The sequence below is a fragment of the Grammomys surdaster genome, unplaced genomic scaffold, assembly GCF_004785775.1.
Source record: "Grammomys surdaster isolate TR1022 unplaced genomic scaffold, NIH_TR_1.0 1164, whole genome shotgun sequence".
NCBI lineage: Eukaryota > Metazoa > Chordata > Mammalia > Rodentia > Muridae > Grammomys > Grammomys surdaster.
The window spans coordinates 5,824,246-5,846,066 of NW_021605583.1; the positions used below are offsets into that span (position 1 = coordinate 5,824,246).

General features: G+C 46.9%; 1 protein-coding gene across 3 annotated transcripts in view; it reads left to right on the forward strand.

The window, feature by feature from the left end:
* Kmt2a (lysine methyltransferase 2A) overlaps positions 1 to 21,710 on the forward strand; it is an 81,781-nt gene extending 60,071 nt beyond the window's left edge. For all 3 annotated transcript variants that reach the window (XM_028783844.1, XM_028783845.1, XM_028783846.1), the window contains 12 exons: positions 524 to 684; positions 1,119 to 1,295; positions 1,462 to 5,698; positions 6,199 to 6,279; positions 7,812 to 7,876; positions 9,759 to 9,929; positions 11,996 to 12,070; positions 14,082 to 14,256; positions 14,414 to 14,521; positions 15,259 to 15,342; positions 15,872 to 16,001; positions 16,855 to 21,710. In XM_028783844.1, the coding sequence (XP_028639677.1) occupies positions 524 to 684; positions 1,119 to 1,295; positions 1,462 to 5,698; positions 6,199 to 6,279; positions 7,812 to 7,876; positions 9,759 to 9,929; positions 11,996 to 12,070; positions 14,082 to 14,256; positions 14,414 to 14,521; positions 15,259 to 15,342; positions 15,872 to 16,001; positions 16,855 to 17,130 (5,740 nt within the window). In that variant the 3' untranslated portion in view covers positions 17,131 to 21,710. The remainder of the gene's footprint in view (positions 1 to 523; positions 685 to 1,118; positions 1,296 to 1,461; positions 5,699 to 6,198; positions 6,280 to 7,811; positions 7,877 to 9,758; positions 9,930 to 11,995; positions 12,071 to 14,081; positions 14,257 to 14,413; positions 14,522 to 15,258; positions 15,343 to 15,871; positions 16,002 to 16,854) is intronic.
* Positions 21,711 to 21,821: the final 111 nt, after the last annotated feature.

A 21,821-nucleotide genomic window follows, 5' to 3' on the forward strand; every position in this document is an offset into this window, starting at 1 on the left:
GGCCAGCTAGAGCCCCAGGGAGATGCTTCTCTATCTCCCTCTTCAGAACCTCATTTTGTAATGCTTTCTCCAGTTCTGCATTCCAGCTCTCTTCACGCTTGTGTTTGTCTGGTAGTTCTGTGTACAGACATGAAGCAGTTATGTTTTCCTTGTTCTGTACGACTTTACTGACAATGGAGTGCCGTGTGTTTGAGCTGGTTTTAGAGTCTCAAGTTCAGTGCACTGTAAGGCACTAATCCTCCATGGAAGGCAGTGATGTTATAGTTGCCATTTTTCTTATTCAGTAGTTTAGAATATTTTACTTTTTCTGGTATTGTTTTAAGAAGCCATACAACTTTCTGAGAGCGTAAGAAATATCAGGGACTTCACAAAGTTTAAAACCACCACACCTGGACACTCTCAACCAAGAACCTAAGAAATATATTCTCTGAGTTGAGGAGACCAGAGAACCCATGATGGGGAGAAATTTGGGAAATGGTAGTTTGTGCATATATCGTCCGTTGTGTTTTTTCCCATTTGCCAGGTGTTCTCGGGTGTACTGGAGCACCACAGATGCCCGAAAGCGCTGTGTGTACACGTGCAAGATCATGGAATGCCGTCCTCCTGTCGTCGAGCCAGATATCAATAGCACGGTTGAGCACGATGACAATAGGACCATCGCCCATAGCCCTTCATCATTTATAGGTTAGTCCTAATCCAAGTAGGACTTGAGCTTAAGGCTTGTGACTATGACCTGGGATTGAAAAATGGGGCAAAGTCATTTAATTCAGGACACCTCATTTGTTTCCAGTTAAACATTATCTATTCGCGCTCTTTGTGTCTGTGTGTATGTGCCTCCCCCCCTTTCTGTGTGTGTGTGTGTGTGTGTGTGTGTGTGTGTGAGAGAGAGAGAGAGAGAGAGAGAGAGAGAGAGAGAGAGAGAGAGATGTGCATGGGATGTGGCAGAAGACAACTTGTGGGACTTGGTCCTTTCATGGTGGGCTGCAGGCCCTGAACTCAGATTTGAGCTCTTTAACCCGTTGCAGCCTGCCAGCCCTGATAGCTAGCTGCATCATATTGGTTCATTTCTTAGCTATTTTAACTGCTGTCTTCCAGTTACACATTTTTCTTTATTATAGAAGCGTCATGTAAGGACAGTCAAAGCACAGCTGCAGTTCTCAGTCCTCCATCACCAGACCGTCCTCATTCACAGAGCTCCTGTTATTATCACGTCATTTCCAAGGTCCCTAGGATTCGAACACCCAGCTACTCCCCTACACAGAGGTCCCCTGGCTGCCGCCCATTGCCTTCTGCAGGTAAGGGACTTGTTGACTCACTGAATATTCTCTTGGGCAACCTTAACTTTGTGACCTTTACTAACCAAAAAGTTACCTATAAATGGGTTTATCCAAATGCTTGAAACTAGTGATTTGGCACATTTGTTCTGTCCTTGATCAACTTCCTTTTTTCTTCCCTGTTCAGGAAGTCCCACCCCAACCACTCATGAGATTGTCACAGTCGGCGACCCTCTACTGTCCTCTGGTCTTCGGAGCATTGGCTCCAGGCGTCACAGTACTTCTTCCTTGTCACCCCTGCGGTCTAAGCTTCGGATAATGTCTCCAGTGAGAACTGGGAGTGTTTACTCCAGGAGTAGTGTTTCCTCAGTCCCCAGCCTTGGGACTGCTACAGATCCTGAGTCCAGTGCCAAAGCATCGGACCGAATAGGACCTCTGAATTCAAGTGCTAATCTAGGGCACAGCACTTCCGCCTCTTCAGGCTCACAACGGACAGTGGTCCCCGGAGGCTCCAAAACCAGTCATCTGGATGGGTCATCATCCTCAGAAGTGAAGCGGTCTAGTGCTTCAGACTTGGCATCCAAAGGCTCCTCATTAAAGGGAGAGAAAAATAGAACTCTGGGTGGTTCCAGGAGCTCAGATGGCTCTGCACATAACACAGCTTACCCTGGAATTCCTAAACTGGCACCACAGGGTCATAACGCAGCTCCCGGAGAACTAAACGCTAGCAAAGTTGGCAGTTTTGCTGAGCCTTCTACAGTGCCCTTTTCTTCTAAGGAAGCAATCTCCTACCCACAGCTCCACTTGAAGGGACAAAGAAGTGACAGAGACCAGCACATGGATTCTACCCAGTCCGTAAAGCCCTCTCCAAATGAAGACGGTGAAATCAAAACCTTGAAGCTCCCTGGTGTGAGCCACAGGCCATCCATTCTGCATGAACATGTAGGGTCTAGTTCCAGAGACAGGAGACAGAAAGGGAAAAAGTCTTCTAAAGAGACTTGCAAAGAAAAGCATTCTAGTAAATCCTTTTTGGAACCTGGTCAGGTGACAACTGGTGAGGAAGGAAACCTAAAGCCAGAGTTTGTTGATGAGGTCTTGACTCCTGGGTTTCTTGGGCAACGGCCATGTAATAATGTTTCATCTGATAAGATGGGGGATAAAGTCCTTCCTCTTTCAGGAGTTCCTAAAGGTCAATCCACACAAGTGGAAGGATCTTCCAAGGAGTTACAGGCACCCCGGAAGTGCTCGGTCAAAGTGACGCCTCTGAAAATGGAAAGTGAGAATCAGTCCAAAAATACCCAGAAAGAAAGTGGCCCTGGCTCCCCTCCACATACAGAGTCTGCATGTCCAGTAGAGCCAGTCTCAGCTTCCAGAAGTCCAGGAGCTGGCCCAGGGGTTCAGCCGAGCCCCAACAATACCTCAACCCAAGATCCTCAAAGTAACAACTATCAGAATCTTCCAGAACAGGATAGAAACCTGATGATTCCAGATGGCCCCAAGCCTCAGGAGGATGGCTCCTTTAAAAGGCGGTACCCCCGCCGCAGTGCCCGGGCGCGGTCTAACATGTTCTTTGGGCTCACCCCACTCTATGGAGTCAGGTCTTATGGTGAAGAAGACATTCCGTTCTACAGCAGTTCCACTGGGAAAAAGCGAGGAAAGAGGTCAGCAGAAGGCCAGGTCGACGGGGCCGATGACTTGAGCACTTCAGACGAAGACGACTTATACTATTACAACTTTACCAGGACGGTGATTTCCTCGGCTGGAGATGAGCGGCTGGCATCTCATAATTTATTTCGGGAGGAGGAACAATGTGATCTTCCAAAAATCTCACAGCTGGATGGCGTGGATGATGGGACAGAGAGTGACACCAGTGTCACTGCCACAACCAGGAAAAGCAGCCAGATTCCAAAGAGAAATGGGAAAGAAAATGGAACAGAAAACTTAAAGATCGACCGACCTGAAGACGCTGGCGAGAAAGAGCATGTCATTAAGAGTGCTGTTGGCCACAAAAACGAGCCAAAGCTGGACAACTGCCACTCTGTGAGCAGAGTGAAAGCCCAGGGCCAGGACTCCTTGGAAGTTCAGCTCAGCTCCCTGGAATCCAGCCGCAGAGTCCACACAAGTACCCCCTCAGACAAAAACTTATTGGACACCTACAACGCTGAGCTCCTCAAGTCAGACTCTGACAATAACAACAGCGATGACTGTGGGAACATCCTGCCTTCAGACATCATGGACTTTGTACTAAAGAATACTCCATCTATGCAGGCCCTGGGTGAGAGTCCAGAGTCCTCGTCCTCCGAGCTCTTGACACTTGGTGAAGGACTGGGTCTTGACAGTAATCGAGAAAAGGATATGGGTCTTTTTGAAGTGTTTTCTCAGCAACTGCCAGCGACAGAGCCTGTGGACAGTAGTGTCTCCTCGTCCATCTCTGCAGAGGAGCAGTTTGAGCTGCCTCTTGAGCTGCCCTCTGACCTCTCTGTCCTGACCACCCGCAGCCCCACCGTCCCCAGCCAGAATCCCAGCAGACTGGCTGTCATCTCAGATTCAGGGGAGAAGCGAGTGACCATCACAGAAAAGTCGGTAGCCTCTACCGAGGGTGACCCAGCCCTGCTGAGTCCAGGAGTAGACACTGCTCCTGAAGGCCACATGACTCCTGATCACTTCATCCAAGGACACATGGATGCAGACCATATCTCCAGCCCTCCCTGTGGCTCAGTGGAACAAGGCCATGGCAACAATCAGGATTTAACTAGAAACAGTAGCACTCCTGGCCTTCAGGTACCTGTCTCCCCCACTGTTCCCATCCAGAACCAGAAGTATGTGCCCAATTCTACTGAGAGCCCCGGCCCATCTCAGATCTCTAACGCAGCCGTCCAGACCACTCCACCCCACCTGAAACCAGCCACTGAGAAACTCATTGTTGTTAATCAGAACATGCAGCCACTTTATGTTCTCCAGACTCTTCCAAATGGAGTGACCCAAAAAATCCAGTTGACCTCTCCTGTTAGTTCTACACCCAATGTGATGGAGACAAATACCTCGGTCTTGGGGCCCATGGGAAGTGGGCTCACCCTGACCACAGGACTAAATCCAAGCTTGCCACCTTCTCCGTCTCTGTTCCCTCCTGCTAGCAAAGGCCTGCTCTCCATGCCCCACCACCAGCACTTACATTCCTTCCCTGCAGCTGCTCAAAGCAGTTTCCCACCCAACATCAGCAGTCCTCCTTCAGGCCTACTTATTGGGGTTCAGCCTCCTCCAGATCCCCAACTTTTGGGTTCAGAAGCCAACCAGAGGACAGACCTCACTACTACAGTGGCCACTCCATCCTCTGGACTCAAGAAAAGACCCATATCTCGTCTGCACACTCGAAAGAATAAAAAGCTTGCTCCCTCTAGTGGCCCTTCAAATATTGCCCCTTCCGATGTGGTTTCTAACATGACACTGATTAACTTCACACCCTCCCAGCTCTCAAACCACCCTAGTCTGTTAGACTTGGGGTCACTTAACCCTTCATCTCACCGAACTGTCCCCAACATCATAAAAAGATCTAAATCTGGCATCATGTATTTTGAACAGGCACCCCTGTTACCACCACAGAGTGTGGGCGGAACCGCTGCCACGGCGGGCTCATCAACGATAAGCCAGGATACTAGCCACCTCACATCTGGGCCTGTGTCTGCTTTGGCATCCGGTTCGTCCGTCCTGAATGTGGTATCCATGCAAACTACAACAACCCCTACAAGTAGCACATCAGTTCCAGGACATGTCACCTTAGCTAACCAGAGGTTGCTTGGGACCCCAGATATTGGTTCAATAAGTCATCTTCTCATCAAAGCCAGCCACCAGAGCCTAGGCATGCAGGACCAGCCTGTGGCTTTACCACCAAGTTCAGGAATGTTCCCCCAGCTGGGGACGTCACAGACTCCCTCTGCTGCTGCAATGACAGCAGCATCTAGCATCTGCGTGCTCCCCTCTTCTCAGACTGGAGGCATGGCAGCTGCATCCCCTCCTGGGGAGGCTGAGGAACACTATAAGCTACAGCGAGTAAACCAGCTCCTAGCTGGCAAGAGCAATACCCTGTCTTCACAGCGCGATCGGGACCCTGATTCTGCTCCGGGGACCCAGACATCCAACTTCACGCAGACAGCAGAAGCTCCTAACGGTGTGAGGCTAGAGAAGACTTTACCCTCAGCTAAGCCAGCTAGCTCCACCTCCCCAGGGAGCTCCCCATCCCCTGGACAGCAGTCAGGAAGTTCCTCAGTGCCAGGTCCCACGAAACCAAAACCAAAAGTCAAACGGATTCAGCTGCCCCTAGACAAGGGGAGTGGCAAGAAGCACAAAGTTTCCCATTCGCGGACCAGTTCTGAAGCACACATTCCACACCGAGAAGCCAAGCCAGCGCCCCAGCCCTCGGTTACAAGGTGAGTGATGTGCAGCTAATCCTGCAGCTGCGGGCTCGTGTGCTCTGGGTGTGACACGCATGCAGGGCACTCACATGGGACCCGAGTGGCGCTCTCCTGGTACTCGAGAGTTTTCAATCCCTTAGCCTTCTGGTAGTGATCAGCGGAGCAAAGACTAGCATATCAGCGCACGGTTTGACTGGGAACTGCAGCGTTGATTGTCCTTTGATTTCAGACAGTGCTCATACTTGGTCCTGTTTCTCTTCTGCTGAGATTTGGGGGTGTGAGAGAATGATAGTCCTGTCAGATGGACAAGGCTCCTACTGTGGAGTCTCAGTGGAGCCTTCTCTGTGTTAACAACCTCACTGGAAGTGTAACATAAAGCACAGAGCACTCTTCTCTTCCCCTGTGCCCTCTTACTAGCTTTGGTAACCATAGTTACTGTTGCATGCTTGGGGACATTATCTGTCCAATGTGTCTTTGTTGATGGTTGCTTGAAAAGACACGATGCTTTCTTGCAGGACTCCTAGAGAGGACAGGGAGCAGCAGGATGCAGCTGGAGTGGAACAGCCATCACAGAAGGAGTGTGGGCAGCCTGCAGGGTGAGCTGCAGATGACTGTTTACCACATGTAAACTAGGCTTCCTCCTGATTTGCATTGGGTTTTGTTTGTTGTCAAGAGTGTTCTTGACCAGCACCACTAGGTATAGATGTCTTGAATCCCAGAGTTTGAAGTCAGTAAAGGCCACATACTGAGAACTCCCCATCCCCTCAAAAGATAAAGCTTCATTTTGTTTTAATGAAGCTGAGTAGTTTAGGAACTAAATACAGACAGGCTTGGAAAACAAAAATGAGGCAGAATACATTCTTTTATCTCTTAATTTATATTTATTATTTGTCTGTGAATATGTACACTTGTATAGCATACATGTAAAGAGGTCAGAGAACAATTTTGTGCAGTCGTTTCTCTCCACCTGCCATTATATGGGCTCTAGAGATCAAAGTCAAGTGCCCAGGCTTGCACAGCAAGCCTTTCACTCTCTGAGCCATTTTGCTGGCCCACTTTATCCATACACACACTTTTTTTCTTTTTCTAAGCTAGAATTATTTAAATAATTTCTGTTGGTTCCTATTTGCCCTGCTCTCCCCTTTCTCAGTCAGTTCCTAGAAATGACTTTGGTGATGCTTTGGCAGGGTTTTGTCGTTGTTTGTTTTGTTTTTTATTATTTTATGTACTTTGGTGACTCACTGGCATGGTGTCTGAGGGTGTCAGATCCCCTGGAACTGGAGTTACAAACACTTGTCAGCTCCCATGTGGGTGCTGGGAATTGAACCCTGGTCCTCTGGAAGAGCGGCCAATGAATGCTCTGAATCATTGGAGCATCTCTTCAGCCCCATAGTTTGGTTTTGTTCTGCAAATATTCCTATGTGTACTCTTTGGAAACATGTACATGCTTTTATATTACATAGATGCTTGCTGTACTAAATGTTTTTGGTTTTGCGCTTCTTTTATATCCCTCTTCCTGGGCTGACATGCATGCTGTGTTCCAAGTGTTTCTTTGCTGTTTCTAGTACTGTTGTATGATTTACAGTAATTTACTTAGTTGGCTTCATATTAGTTGGTTGCATAGTAGCATGTACTTGGGCTGTTGGTACACTGGCTCATGTTGGCTTAGCTGTATTTTCAGTTAAGCTAGCTAACTTAAATTCTATAGCCCTGCCCTGAGAAGTGCCTTTGTGTTTTTCCTACTGTAAGAGCATGAGAAGAATTCCAGAGATACAGTCCACAGTCTCAGAATCAGATACTTTTTACCAACATTTGGGGAGAAGTTCCATAAAACATGGTCTTAGGACTGGAGAGATGGCGAGTGGCTAAGGGTGTTTCTGTTCTAACAAAGCAGCCATGCTTGGATTTAGTGCGTCTCCAGTTTCTGTGGGCACTCACACAGTCACAGGACACCTATGCATACTAAACATTTTGGAATCAGCTGACCTAAAAGTGCTTTTTGCTCATTTTCTTGGTAGTTGTTTTAAATACCTGATGGGGTATGTGGCAGATTGTGAACAATTGTTTTTATCTTCGAGTTGAAAACCAGCTGGCCTTGCCTCTCATGTCTGGTTTTGTTTTCATTCAGACCAGTGGCTGCTCTTCCAGAGACCCAAGCAACACAGAATCCAGCAAATGAGCAGGAAAATGCAGGTATGTGGTTGATTAATAGGTTACAGTAGAGAACTCTAAAGCTAGAAGAACTACGTAAAAATCATATTTGCTATTGGGCATGGTGGCGCACACTTGTAACCCCTGCACTTGGAAAGCTGAGACAGAATTGTGAGTTCAGGGTGAGACTGAGCTGCATAGTAGGCTCGAGGGCAGCCTGTGCTACATCGCAGCCTAAAACACAAGAGAATCACCTGCATTGTCTCCTAATAGTCTAGATGGGAAAGAAGCAAAGTCTCAAGAGCTAAGCCATGATGTGAAGTCATAGGGTCCCAACTGTCTTCCGTTGTGTTGTCTGTCATTGTCAGTGTCGGATCCTCTTTTGCTGAACTAACTTTAAGGACGGTGACATTTTAGGTAGCTGGTGATAACCTGTAGTTGCCTTTTGAGTTGTTTCTCATATCTGATGGCAACTTGGGATAAATTCCCTTCCATAAACTGGAGCACTCTCTCTTAGGTGTTTGGGATTTGATTCTGAGCCACATGCATCTCACAGCTCTTTATGTGTGGCCTAGTGCAGTCTGGTCACTTTACAGTTAGTATAGTACCCACACTCTAGAACCTGAGCACTTGGCTCAAGAGGCAGAGGCGGGAAGGATGTCATGAGTTTGAAAGCCAACCTGGGCTACATAGTGAAGCCCAGGACAACCTGGACCTCAGAATGCGCTCTTGTCTTAGGAAAGTAAATAGAGTGACTAAATAAATGCTCATTAAAAGTGACTTCCCGGAAGAGAAAGGCTTAGGCTTGGGATTTGCGCTGTTACTGTATCCTGCTGATTGGCCAGTTCCTCAAGCCCAAGGCCCAATTACAGGCAGGCATGGTAGCTGAGTACAGTCTCCAGAAGGAGTTAGGTTCAAATCCCATGTATACTTTAGCCGTGTGAGTGTGGCTTTTACTTGGCCGGCTTCAGTTTCCCTATGTTTGTTCATGTATTCATTCACTCACTCACTCACTCACTACTTTGAATGAGGTCTCACTGTGTTGTCCTCCTTGACCGAGAACTTTAAGGTGGCCCAGGCTAGCATCGACCATCCTCCCTCAGCTTCAGAACAGGAGGGTTACAGGCAGGCGTCACCACACCCTGCTCGGTTCTCTTACCTTTACAAAGGAATCCAGCTGGGCTCCGTGTAGCAGCAGTACTTGGGAAGCAGGGACAGGCAGCATAGCCGACATCACAAGCTCCGAGGCCATGATGGCTACAGACTAAGACCTTCTCTCAAAAAGAGTCAATAATAACATCCACCTCAGTGGTCGTTGTTAGGATCTCATGAGATAATCTGGGTGAAGTTCTAGAAGAGTGTCTGAGACACAATCATGCTTCACACATAGGAAGGAAGATTTGTGTTTGCTTTGGTTTGGCTTGGCCTTGATCCTATTAAAAGCAGTTACGTATGAAAAAAAAAAAAATGATCACACTGTCATACCAGAAGCTCTGCTACAAAAAAGAAGCCTATTAAATACACCACCGCACACACATATGCACGAGAGCACACACACACACCGTTTTAGTACCCAGGGCAAGTTCTTGAGCCTCGGTGCTCTTACTGGTGAATAGGCATAGCATTAGGTATAGAATGTCCTCAAAAATGGAGGTGATGATGTAAACTGAGTGGTTCTCAACCTTCCTAGCGCTGTGACCCTCGTTCTGTAGTGACCCCCAACCATAAACTGATTTTTGTTTGCTACTTCCTAACTGTAGTTTTGCTACTGTTGTGAATAGCAATGCAGATATCTGTGTTTTCCGGTGGTCTTGGACAAGCCCTGTGAAAGGGTCATTTGTTGTGGTGAGAACTGCTGGTGTGGATCATTGTGGCAAAGCACTCGGTGCACACCGGCTTTAGCAGATACTTTTTTCCATCGTAGAACCTAAAGCAATGGAAGAAGAGGAGAGCAGTTTCAGCTCTCCTCTGATGCTGTGGCTCCAGCAAGAACAAAAGAGGAAGGAAAGCATTACTGAGAGAAAGCCCAAGAAAGGACTCGTGTTTGAAATTTCAAGCGATGATGGCTTTCAGATCTGTGCGGAAAGTATCGAAGGTGAGTAGCCTGTTAGGTCAGCTGTCCGTCAGACACTGCTGTGGTTGCTCCTCTGCTTGGGAGAAGCTTGCCTTGTTGAGACACAATCATGCTTCACACATAGGAAGGAAGATTTGTGTTTGCTTTGGTTTGGCTTGGCCTTGGTCCTATTAAAAGCAGTTATGTATGAAAAAAAAATGATCACACTGTCATACCAGAAGCTCTGCTACAAAAAAGAAACCTATTAAATACACCACCGCACACATGCACGCGAGCACACACACACACCATTTTAGTAACCAGGGCAAGTTCTTTATTCTTGAGATTATTCTTGAGAGGTGCTCAGAGCTGCAGGTTGTGTGATACACACTTAGAGCTGCTCTCAGCAATTCTCAACACCTCCTGCAGTGCGGTCTCTCCTCTCTGGATTCTCCCCCGTGCTTTCTGCAGTGCTCCTGGCTCTCTCCTCCACGACTACCTGCTCTCCGTAGGTGTTCTGCCTCCTGTAGCAGGGAAGCTCTCTGTTCACATGTTATGGTCCAGTCTCTGCCGTTTAGCCCTGAGCTCTCAGGAAAGGCTGTGGTTTTAGTGAAGGCTTCCTAAGCAGTAAGTACTAGGAACAATGAAAAAAATGAAAGATCACTGGGTGAGTTGGGGCTCTCCAAATCCTGGGAAGAGGACCAAGCAACAGAGCCACTTAGAGGAGGATCTGGAATTTGGGTTAGCCAGAGAGGAATGCAGGGAGCTCTGCACAAAGAGAACGTTACAAAGTTAGAAAAGCGATGCTCTTCAATAGTATTGGATGGAAAATGACTTTGAACAGTGAAAGAAAATTGGAAGGTGAATTGGGCACAAATGGGCAGCAGAGTCCATACTGACAACCGATAAGACCTTTGACATAATTCAGGAAGCGCCGTGTGCCAGCTCCTTACAAGACAGGCAGAAACCAGGCCTGATACAACTTTTTAAAAAGTAAATAAATAAAAATGGCTGGGGTACAGATCAGTGGGAAAGTTCTTATCTAGCATGTGGAAAGCCTTTGGTTTAATCCCCAACTCCTCGAATGGGATGGAGGAGACTGAGTTAGAGATACTGGGAGGGACGAAATTCTTAAGAGTATTGCTATTGTACAAATGCCAGGTAACAAAGACCACGTGGGAAAAGAAAGGAAAGGTGAGCAGACTTGGTGACTGTGAGTAGAGAGAGAACAGTCAAAGACACTTGGACTTGAATGCGGCCTAAGCTGAGTGGTAGTGTCACATGCCTTTAATCCTAGCACTTAGCAGGCAAGGGCAAGGGCAAGGCAGATCTCTGTGAGTTTGCAACCAGCTTGGTATATAGAAAGTTCCAGAAGAAGCAGGGTTCTCCTGTCTCAAAAAAAAAAAAAAAAAAAAAAAAAGGAAGTGTGAGTCCTAAAAAAAAGACATAGACAAACATGTATGAAGAGTTAATAAGGCTGATGTGAACTAGGCATGCAGGAGCATCCCTGCAATCCCACCATTCCAGAAGCAGAGCCAAGAAGATTGCCACACATTGAAGGGCAGTGTGGGCGACGCAGTGAATTCCAGGCTAGCCTGGGCTGCAGTATGAAACCTTGTCTTTATTAAAAAGAGAAGAAAGGGGATCCTAGTGACCCCTGTGCTTTTACATATTAACCTGTGTTGTCGTCGAGACGGGACCTCACCGTGTAGCCCTCACTGGCCTGGGATTCACTGTAGATCAGACCGACCTCAGACTCACAGGGATCCGAGGGCATCTGCTTCCTGAGAGAGGAGATTGAAGGCCGACATCACCACACCCATCCCCGTTAGCCTTTTAAAAAATTAAAGGTTAGGAACGTTGATGTGTCAAAGGATGCGGATCATCTAGGGATTCAGAAAGTATCCTTGCTGCTCTGGCCCATGGTACAAAGAAGCCTGCTGAGCAGTGTGCCTGGTCGCTTCTCACATGCCAGATTGACCGAGGATAGCCGGGCACTGACGTCAGCTGCAGGGTGATTCTCCACACCAGGGACTGCACGCTGATGCCAGTAGGACATGATGGTACAAATTCTCTCCTGCCTACAGCCTTCTTCTGTTTCCTTTCAGATGCCTGGAAGTCGCTGACAGATAAAGTCCAGGAAGCGCGGTCAAATGCCCGTCTGAAGCAGCTCTCGTTTGCAGGTACTAACTTGCTGACGCTGCTCTTAGCTTGCTGCAGCCTCCAAATAATCTGGCCGTCTGTTAGTGTAAACCACAGAGTTGAATCTAAAAAAAATAGAAAACTAAATAATTCAAGGCTTTAGGGCGTAGCTCACATGCCGTCCAGTTTACCGACTTACGTACAGTTCAGTGGTTTTCAGTGTCTCAGTGTATCAGTAACTCACAGATGTGCGTTGCTGTCTTATGACCTAAGCTCATTCCTGACCCGGTGCTGTGGATCTGCCTAGTCTGGCTATGTCACATGCGTGAATCTTCATCCCTAACTGTCTTCTTTCACTCTGTGCTTTCAGAATGCTTTCTACACTAGGGTGTGGAGCTACCTCAGTGGTCATGCTCAGCTCCCTCGAGGCTTGAGTTCAGTCACTAGCACGTTAGTAGGGTTTTATTTCTTAATGTGCCACGGACATAAAGTTCATGGTTTTTGGCATTGTATATGATCCTGGTACAAGCACAGCCTTAAAATAGAGAGCTTATTCACAATAAACACCTTCATTCTGTGTCTAATAATAATAATGCCAGATGTATTTTTATTTTTTTGTAATACTGGGGATTAAACCTAAGATGTCAGACATACTAGGCAAGTACTCCACACAGAGGCCCTAAGAAGTAATGTCTTAGTTGAGATATCATATGCTTAATAAAGATCTGTAGAACATGAGTGTTGGCTACTGCAGAGAGAATCGTGACAGTGGTTACAGAACCTCGGTTAGTGTCTTGCTTCTTTAAAATACCTTTTAACCATCCATGCCAAAACATTTTTACAAATGTGCTGGTGTGTGTGTGGGGGGGGTGTTTTGTTTTGTTTTTTTTCTATTTTATTGTGTTCTTACATGTGTACCTTCCTTCTAACCCTTATTCCACCCTAATCCCTCTCAATCCCCGACACCAGGTAGAAGAGAGAGAAGGTTAGAGGAGAAAGGCGGTGTAGAACTGTTTAAGCTACTTCCTGCTGCTTAGGGGCAGTGAGTTCCTTGGGACAAGTGCAACCTACATTGTCATGATATCTCCAATTTCTGCCGCTCTCTTTGCTCATGAACACTTGACAGTCTGCAACAGCAGCAACCGGAAGCAGCAGGAGAAGCAGCATCTGCCCGCTTCTTCTTCCAAGCACCTCCCAACTTTCTTGGGGCTCTAGCATTTATTCACTCTCCAGAGTCCCCAGAATTCCAAATATAAACTATCTGAAGCTGGCAAGAACCCTGCCCCTCCTAGAGCACAGACAGTCATTAACGGCTGTGAGCACCCCAAAGCAATCCACGTCCCACACCAGGGGTTAGAATGAAAACGTATTCACATAACTGGGTTTTTTTTTTGTTTTGTTTTGTTTTGTTTTTTTAAATTATTTATTTTATGTATATGAGTACACTGTTGTTGTCTTCAGACACACTAGAAGAGGGCATCGGATCCCATTACAGATGGTTGTGAGCCACCATGTGGTTGCTGGGAATTGAACTCAGGACCTCTGGAAGAGCAGTCAGTGCTCTTAACCGCTGAGCCATCTCTCCAGCCCCATAACTGGGTTTTTTAAGAAACCGGAATTCTCACTACAGAAATGTTTTCATAAAATAAAGAGAAAATTTGAATGCTTATACCATTGTGAAGGTGAGGTGTGTTGAGTTCTTAGAGCTCTTACCCAGTATATACAAGGCTTTTGTTCAATCTTACAAAAAAAAAAAAATAACCTTGTGATTCCAACATTGGTGGCCATTATGAGCATGCAGTGACGTGGCGTGTGGCACTTCTGCACATGAGCCTACAGGATCCCAAGGTTGGCGAGAGCAGTTTATGGTAACCATCCGTCTGTACTGACAAATGGATCCGCCATTCTTTCCCTAGCATTCTAGGCTAACGTCTAAGTGTCCCTGACCCCAGGTTAGCCTCTGGCTGCTACTCTCTAACACAGCCACTTATTAATGCTGTGTAGCTTCCCGTTGGCGACCCGGTTTCCCACCCTGGTGCTTTCCTTCTGTAGGTGTGAGTGGCTTGCGGATGCTGGGGATTCTCCATGATGCCGTTGTGTTTCTGATTGAGCAGCTGTCTGGTGCCAAGCACTGTCGGAATTACAAATTCCGCTTCCACAAACCAGAAGAGGCCAATGAACCCCCCTTGAACCCTCATGGATCAGCCAGGGCTGAGGTCCACCTGAGGCAAGTTCCATTTTGTCTTATGAGCATTTGATAATCTTTGTTATCTAAAGACAGCTCTTGTCTCGCTTCCCCTCTGGATCGTCTGTAGTAACGGCGCCATCTTTACTTCTTTATTAGAACATTTCTCTAAAAACAAACCTTAATCTTTTGGCACCAGGAAGTCAGCGTTTGACATGTTTAACTTCCTGGCTTCTAAACATCGACAGCCCCCTGAATACAACCCTAATGATGAGGAAGAAGAAGAGGTCCAGCTGAAGTCCGCACGGTGAGTGACCGTGCCCAGTCACATTGAACAAGCGTTCCGTGTAATGTACAGTAGACTCCTGCACTAGGCCGTGCTGTGGAACAGTGTTAATGTTTGTACCTTTGTCAGTAGTCATCAGGACCCCGCTCCTGGCTGGGCCTGGAGCTACACCTGTAGTCCCAGCACTCAGGATCCAGAAGCAAGAGGATCTCAGGTGTAAGGTCAGCCCAGCTACGTGCTGAGCTGAAGTTAAAAACCAGCCCAAGTTACATAAGATCCTGTCTCGAATAAAACAAATAAAAAACAAGTGTGGGGGGCAGTGGTAGGATGGCAGTTTCCTGGGTGGCGTTTGGAAGACCAAAGCATAGTGTACTGAGGTAGCAGTAGCTGGCTGCTAACAAAAAAATATGAAACAGAAGAAATTTGAATCGTTGTGGGATGCATGTAATCTATCCTACTGGCTGTTCATGTGACACCAATCACCATGTCCTAAAGAGCCTTGTATATTAGTGTGGAGCTAGTCAGCATGGGCACATGCCTGTGGTCCCAGCACTCAGGAGGCCGAGGCAGGAATGTTGCCTCAAGTTCGAGGTTAGTCTGGGTCACAAAGACCTTGTCTCAAGAAACCCACAGTGAATTCGGGTGTAGTGAGATCTCGGGAGGCAGAGACAAAGTCTGAGGGAAGCATGCTCATTCTGCTGGCGCCCTCAACCCACTCCTCAGAACACTGAGCTCATAGCGTCATTCCTCTCTCTTAGGAGGGCAACAAGCATGGATCTCCCAATGCCCATGCGATTCCGGCACTTAAAAAAGACTTCTAAGGAGGCGGTTGGTGTCTACAGGTAGGCCTGTGGTAGTAGAATTTCAGAAAACTAACATTTTTCCAAATAAAGTGGACTGGATGCTAGAGTGACCTGTCTCCTTCGGTTGTTGAGGTTTCTGTAGATTTACTGCAGGGCGTGTCACACTCCCACAGTGCTTTACTGCAGGGCGTGTCACACTCCCGCAGTGCTTGGTGGAGTGCTTGCTGGTGTTTAGTAATTTGTCAGTACAGTTCATACAAATGTGGCGGGGCCAGACTTTCTTCACCTATTCGCACAATTAATTAATTCAAAAATTTTGTGTTTTCGTATCTGCAGAGATGGCTCAACCATTAAAAACTTTCCCTGCCCTTGCAGAGGCCTAAGTCTGGTTCCCAGCAGTTGATGACTGCTGTCTGTAATTACAGTTCCTTCTGACCGTCACAAGCAGCAGACATGTACATGGTACACACACATTCATGCAGGCAAAACACTCAGACACATAAGAAGTACATCTAAAAATTTTCTAAAAGGAAATTTGTGCCTGTTTGTTTTGGTGTCCATGGCCTAGGTCCCCCATCCACGGTCGGGGTCTTTTCTGTAAGAGAAACATCGACGCAGGAGAGATGGTGATCGAATATGCCGGCAACGTCATCCGCTCCATCCAGACAGACAAGCGGGAGAAGTACTATGACAGCAAGGTGTGTACCACAGCTTACTCCCTGGGCTCCTTAGTTGCTGGAGATAGGGGCCATCAAACCTTAGCATGATCCTTGGAGCCCAGAAGAATAACATGCCTCCACTTCGGAGGTGGGTAGTTGCTTTTGTTGTTGCTGGGCTGCTGTTGTTGCTGTTGTTTGGAGGCGGAGTTGAAGCCACAAAACCTTTTCAAAACATTGTACATCTCCATATTTTGTGATGAACCCTTAAGTGTTCTGACCTCCTCTAAGGATTAGTAAGTAAAGCCGCTCTCTGATGACTGATCTGTGGATGCCAGGATCAAAAAAATACATGCCTACAGTTTTTCTATAATCTAGAAACTCCTGCTCAAAGCATGTTAAAAAAAAAAAAAAGGCACTCTGAGAAATGTGTAAATTGTAGGAGAAACTTGGCTCCTCTTTGGCTATAGGTAACCTCAGGGGCAGCACAGCAAATGATTTTAAACCTGAGTGATAACAAGTTCAACCAGTTATGATAATGCGATAGCTGTCATCCCAGCACCTAAACTAGCGTGGGAAGCCACAGGTTCAAGGCCAACCTGGGCTACAAAGGGAACTCCTATGACAAACCTTAAGATAACTCAGTGGATAAAGGCACCTGTTGTCAAACCTGGTTACCTGAATTATGTCCCCAGAACCCATGTGGTAGGAAGGAGAGCTGACCCCCAAAAGTGACCCTCTGACCTCCACCTATGTCCTGTAGCACTCGAGGAAAGCCCGGATTCAGGGCTGGGAACGTGGCTCGGTGGTCGACTGCTTGCCGGCTTAGCATTTGTAAGATTTGATTCAATAAAATCATAAGTAAGTAAAACGGTTCCTTTTCCTTTGTGTGTAGGGCATTGGTTGCTACATGTTCCGAATTGACGACTCGGAGGTTGTGGATGCTACCATGCATGGGAATGCTGCCCGCTTCATCAATCACTCTTGTGAGCCTAACTGCTACTCCCGGGTCATCAATATTGATGGGCAGAAACACATTGTCATCTTCGCCATGCGTAAGATCTACCGGGGGGAGGAGCTCACCTATGACTATAAATTCCCTATTGAGGATGCCAGCAACAAGCTACCCTGCAACTGTGGCGCCAAAAAATGCCGGAAGTTCCTGAACTGAAGCTGCTCATCTTCCTGTGATGGAGGACCAGGGCCACCCAAAGCCATGCTGAAGGACTTCCCAGCACCCAAGAGCTCCGAGGATTGAGCGGGCAGTTGAGGGTCCTCTGTCTAAGCACCCTAGTGTCCCACGTGCACACCATGGGATCATAGTCTGGGAGAGAGAAGGGTCTCAAAGAAAAGATCCGCAGATGGCTTTCTCCTGGGGCCTCTCTGATAATCGAAAACCCTGGGAAACCGGTTCCTGGGAGTGTTGCCTGCAAGGAGCACGCAGAGGGTTCCTTACCGTGGGAGATGGGGTCTGAGCATGTCCTCAGAGAACAGTTTGTCATCCTCATCTTAGCCCTTTCCCAAGCCCTAAAAGCAGCGGGTCGGACAAGACCCCAGATACGGGGTTGGTGGGGTACCAGGTAGTTTGCCAGTTAGGCCAGGCCTGTGGCCATCTGTTGGACAAACAGGCAGCCTGATGGCTTTCCCTACTCTCTGCCCACTTAAGAGTTGACTCTGGTTGGGAGACAGGTTTCCTAGCACCTCTGGTGTCACAAGGCTGTCTTGGGGTTGTGCCAATTACTTACCAAACATTGAGCCTGTGGCTGTAAGTGGGAGTGTTACCCTGTGAGCCTTACCGTAGCCAGTGACCTTTCTTGATGATAGGAGCGGCTCCCTCTCCATCCCTTCTCCCTCCTCCATCCTCCATCTGCTGCTTTCCCATTCTTCTTTCTGGGTAGCAGGAGCGTGCCTCCTTGCTCAAGGACACTCCCTACTTGGTATAGGAAGTGCCTACAGAAAGTCCCCCAAGCCTGTAAGCACTCCAGGTGGGGAAGTGGACAGGAGCCATTGGTCGTAACCAGACAGAATTTGGAGATCTCATAAAGCTCCATTGAGAGTTTTAAAGAGATATATGTAGCAAGATTTTTTTTTAACAAGAGGCTAAAAATTATTTAAATAGGATTTGAGTCATGCAACAGCCAGAGTACAATAGCCAGGATAGCCCCACCCCTTCCTAGGACATGCTTGCTTGCTTTTCCCTTTCTGAAGACATAGGAAGATGAAATTCTAAAAGGTCAGTGTCCGGCTGAAAGAACACTAATCAGATGTCAAGGCCCCAAACTTGGGAGACTAGACCACAAGTGCTGAGGAACCTCTGCCACCCATGTGCAGCCTGCAGCTGAGCAAACGTGATGACACTACTGCCCTGATGACTCCTTAGGATGCGGACAACCAGCAGCAAATGCTTCTTTCTTCCCTCAAGACAGTGTCTTGAACCTGCTAAATTAAGTCATTGGATTTTCCTCTGTTCTGTTTACAGTTTACTATTTAAGGTTTTATAATGTAAATATATTTTGTATATTTTTCTATGCGAAGCACTTCATAGGGAGAAGCACTTAAGACAAGGCTATTTTTAAACAGCGGTATTATCCTAATTTAAAAGAAGATCAGTTTTTAATGATTTTTTATTTTCATAGGATGAAGTTAGAGAAAATATTCAGCTGTCCACACAAAGTCTGGTTTTTCCTGCCCAGCTTCCCCCTGGAAGTGTACTTTCTGTTGTTCCGCGTGTAGCTCGTTTGTGCCCGTTGACATAAATGTTCCTTGGGTCGGCTCTCTATAGTAATTGAGAAGGGAGGTCACCCGCTCCGTTAGGCCAGTGCCCTCCACGGCCAAGGGATGAGGGTGCAGAGCCTTAGCACACCAGTGTCTCCTCCTCTTGGCTGCATCAGCCCCTCCCTCTGGATCAGCTCCAGAGCGCTGAGTGGCAGGCTCCAGTTCACTCCTCTTTCTCTTTCTGAGTTAGCAACCAGGAAGCTGCAACTTGACATTTGCCATCACTATCTGCCTCATAGATCATCTCCTTTCCTTCTCTGCCCACCAACTCCTTGTACCTGCAAAGAACCCACTGACCGCCTCCTGCCCTCTCGGGGGCAGCCTGTTGAACCTGAAGCACAGTATGACCACTCACGATCAAGCAGATCTCTGCACCTGCCACATGGTTTCAGGGTAGCGTAGTCTAAGTGGAGGCCAGGGCCCCCTTTCTCTTATGGAGGTCAGCAAAGCAATATGATGCAGCCCAGAACTCTCTGCCAGGACCTGTGGCTCTGCTGTGCCTTCCACCCTGGGCTCCCCTTCCTTCCATGACCTTAAGAACTTTGTCTGGTGGCTTTGCTGGAACATTGTCACTGTTTCCACTGTGGGAAGCCCAGCACTGTGGCCAGGATGGCAGAGATTTCCTTGTCATCATGGAGAAGTGCCAGCAGGGGACTGGGGAAAAGCACTCTACCCAGACCTCACCTCCCACCCTCCTTTTGCCCATGAACAAGACGCAGTGGCCCAAGGGGTTCCACTAGTGTCTGGTTTCCTTTCTTATTGCACTGTGTGAGGTTTTTTTTTTTTTTTTTTGTAAATCCTTGTATTCCTATTTTTTTTTTATGAAAAAAAATTGAAGCTGCATTTGTTACTAAAATGATTAATGCACTGATGGGTCATACGTTCATCTTGAGAGAGACCCAAAGGCCAGTCAGAGGGTGGGGGGAACTCAGCTAACAGACCTAGTTACTGCCCTGCTAGGCCATGCTGTACTGTGAGGCCCCTCCTCATCCTCTTTCTACAACCCCAATCCCTGAGGATGGGGGGAACCCACCTTTCCTCCTCCTCCAGCTGGTTTGCCTTGCCCTCCCACCCACTGTCAACCACAGAAATGAGAAATTCCTCTTTCAGCTCAGCCTTGAGTCCATTGCCAAAATTCAGCATACCTGCCAGCAACTTGGGGGATAAGCCAGAGTATCCCCACAAGCGGGAGAGAAGGCAACAAAACAGAAGGCACAGCTGTCTCCAAAACACATCTGCTTTGTTTTGAAAGTGACCAAGAGAACCTCCGCACAAAAGTGCAGGTTGAGGACTTTGCGCTGGGTCATTCCCAAGAATCCCCCAAGGGGCAACCCACAGCCCCAGGAGTGACAGCTGCGGACCTCGTAGGTTCTCGGAGAGCCAGCTCACTTCGGCTTTGCTGCTAGAACCTGTTGTGGCTGCATTTCCTGGTGGCCAGTGACAACTGTGTAACCAGAATAGCTGCATGGCGCTGACCCTTTGGTCGGAACTTGGTCCCTGGGTTCCTCCCTTGCTGCCCACCGTGTCCAGCACAACCCCTCCTTGTTTTTAAACCAATCACAATTAAGGAGGAAGCCCTGGCACTTAGGTTTTCAACCCAAACTCCTTTGCCAGGACCCAGCTCACCTCTGTCATCCCCCGGCCAATCCAATAAGCACCATGCAGCAACCTTGATTTAAAAAAAAAAAAAGGAAAAAAAGAAGAAAAAAAACTAAAAATAAAATAAAAGTAAAAAAAATACAACACACATACAAAAAAAAAATCTTTTAATGAATGTATCTTTCTAAAGGACTGACGCTCAATCAAATACCTGAAAATACTAGAGGTCACAGCCTCATCAGATGTTAACTTTTATTGGATTTGGGATTCTTTTTCATAGAAACCAGGTTGTTTTTTGTTGTTGTTGTTTTTGTTTTGTTTTTGTTTTTTTTTTTAAGGAAAAGCGGGTCATTGCAAAGGGCTGGGTGTAATTTTACGTTTCCTTTCCTTCGTTTTAAAGCAATACAAAGTTATTGAGCAGATAGTTTTGTGCCGAATCATGAATACCAGTCAAGTCTCACACTCTGAAAACTTGCGACCTTTCTGTTTGTTTGTTTTGGTTTTCAAAGAAATATAAATATATATATAGAGAACTAATATAGGAATGCACCATTGTAACAAAGCCTAGTTCAGTCCATGGCTTTTAATTCTCTTAACACTATAGATAAGGATCGTGCTACAGTTGCTAGTTGAGGCAGGAGAGTGTCAGGCTCCCGGTGACTCCGACTCCACATAACAGATGCCCGTCCATCCAAGATGAGCACGCAGAGCAGAGCCGCCGTCACCCGGGTTCTTCCTGCCTGTGAATGTTGCCAGTCGGTACCTGTACTCCTCGTCCCTCTACTTTCGGTTATGAATGTTGGGGTTACCACCTGCATTTAGGGGAAAATTGTGTTCTGTGCTTTCTGGTATCTTGTTCCGAGGTACACTAGTTCTGTCTTTCAACCAAGAAAAAAAAAAATAGACTTGTGGTGTTTCTTTTCTTGAACTTTAACAGTCTCCTTAGCAGATACCGGTAGTTGAATAATTCTTTCCCGAGCTGAACAGTTGAGGTTCATTTCTAGAATAAGACATTTCTCTGCAGCTGTGTCATGTACAATGGATTTTGGGGGGTTTTTTGTTTGTTTTGTTTGCTTCCCTTTTTTTCCTTGTGTTCTTCCGAGCTTCTGGTTAGAGACAAAATGGGGGGGGGGGGAGAAAAATGTGTCTAAAGTCCATCAGTGTTAACTCCCTGAGACAGGGATGAAGGAAAATACTTTAATAGTTCAAAAAATAATAATGCTGAAAGCTCTCTACGAAAGACTGAATGTAAAAGTAAAAAGTGTACATAGTTGTAAAAACAAAAAAAAAGGAGTTTTTAAACATGTTTATTTTCTATGCACTTTTTTTTATTTAAGTGATAGTTTAATTAATAAACATGTCAAGTTTATTGCTGCACTCTGTTGAGCTTCCTTTTGGCCTTGGGAGTGGGGTGCGGAGGGGAGGGCCTTGTAAATGGGTTACCTGATGCCTTCCAACCTCCCTTCTTTAAGATGGAATCACTCAGCT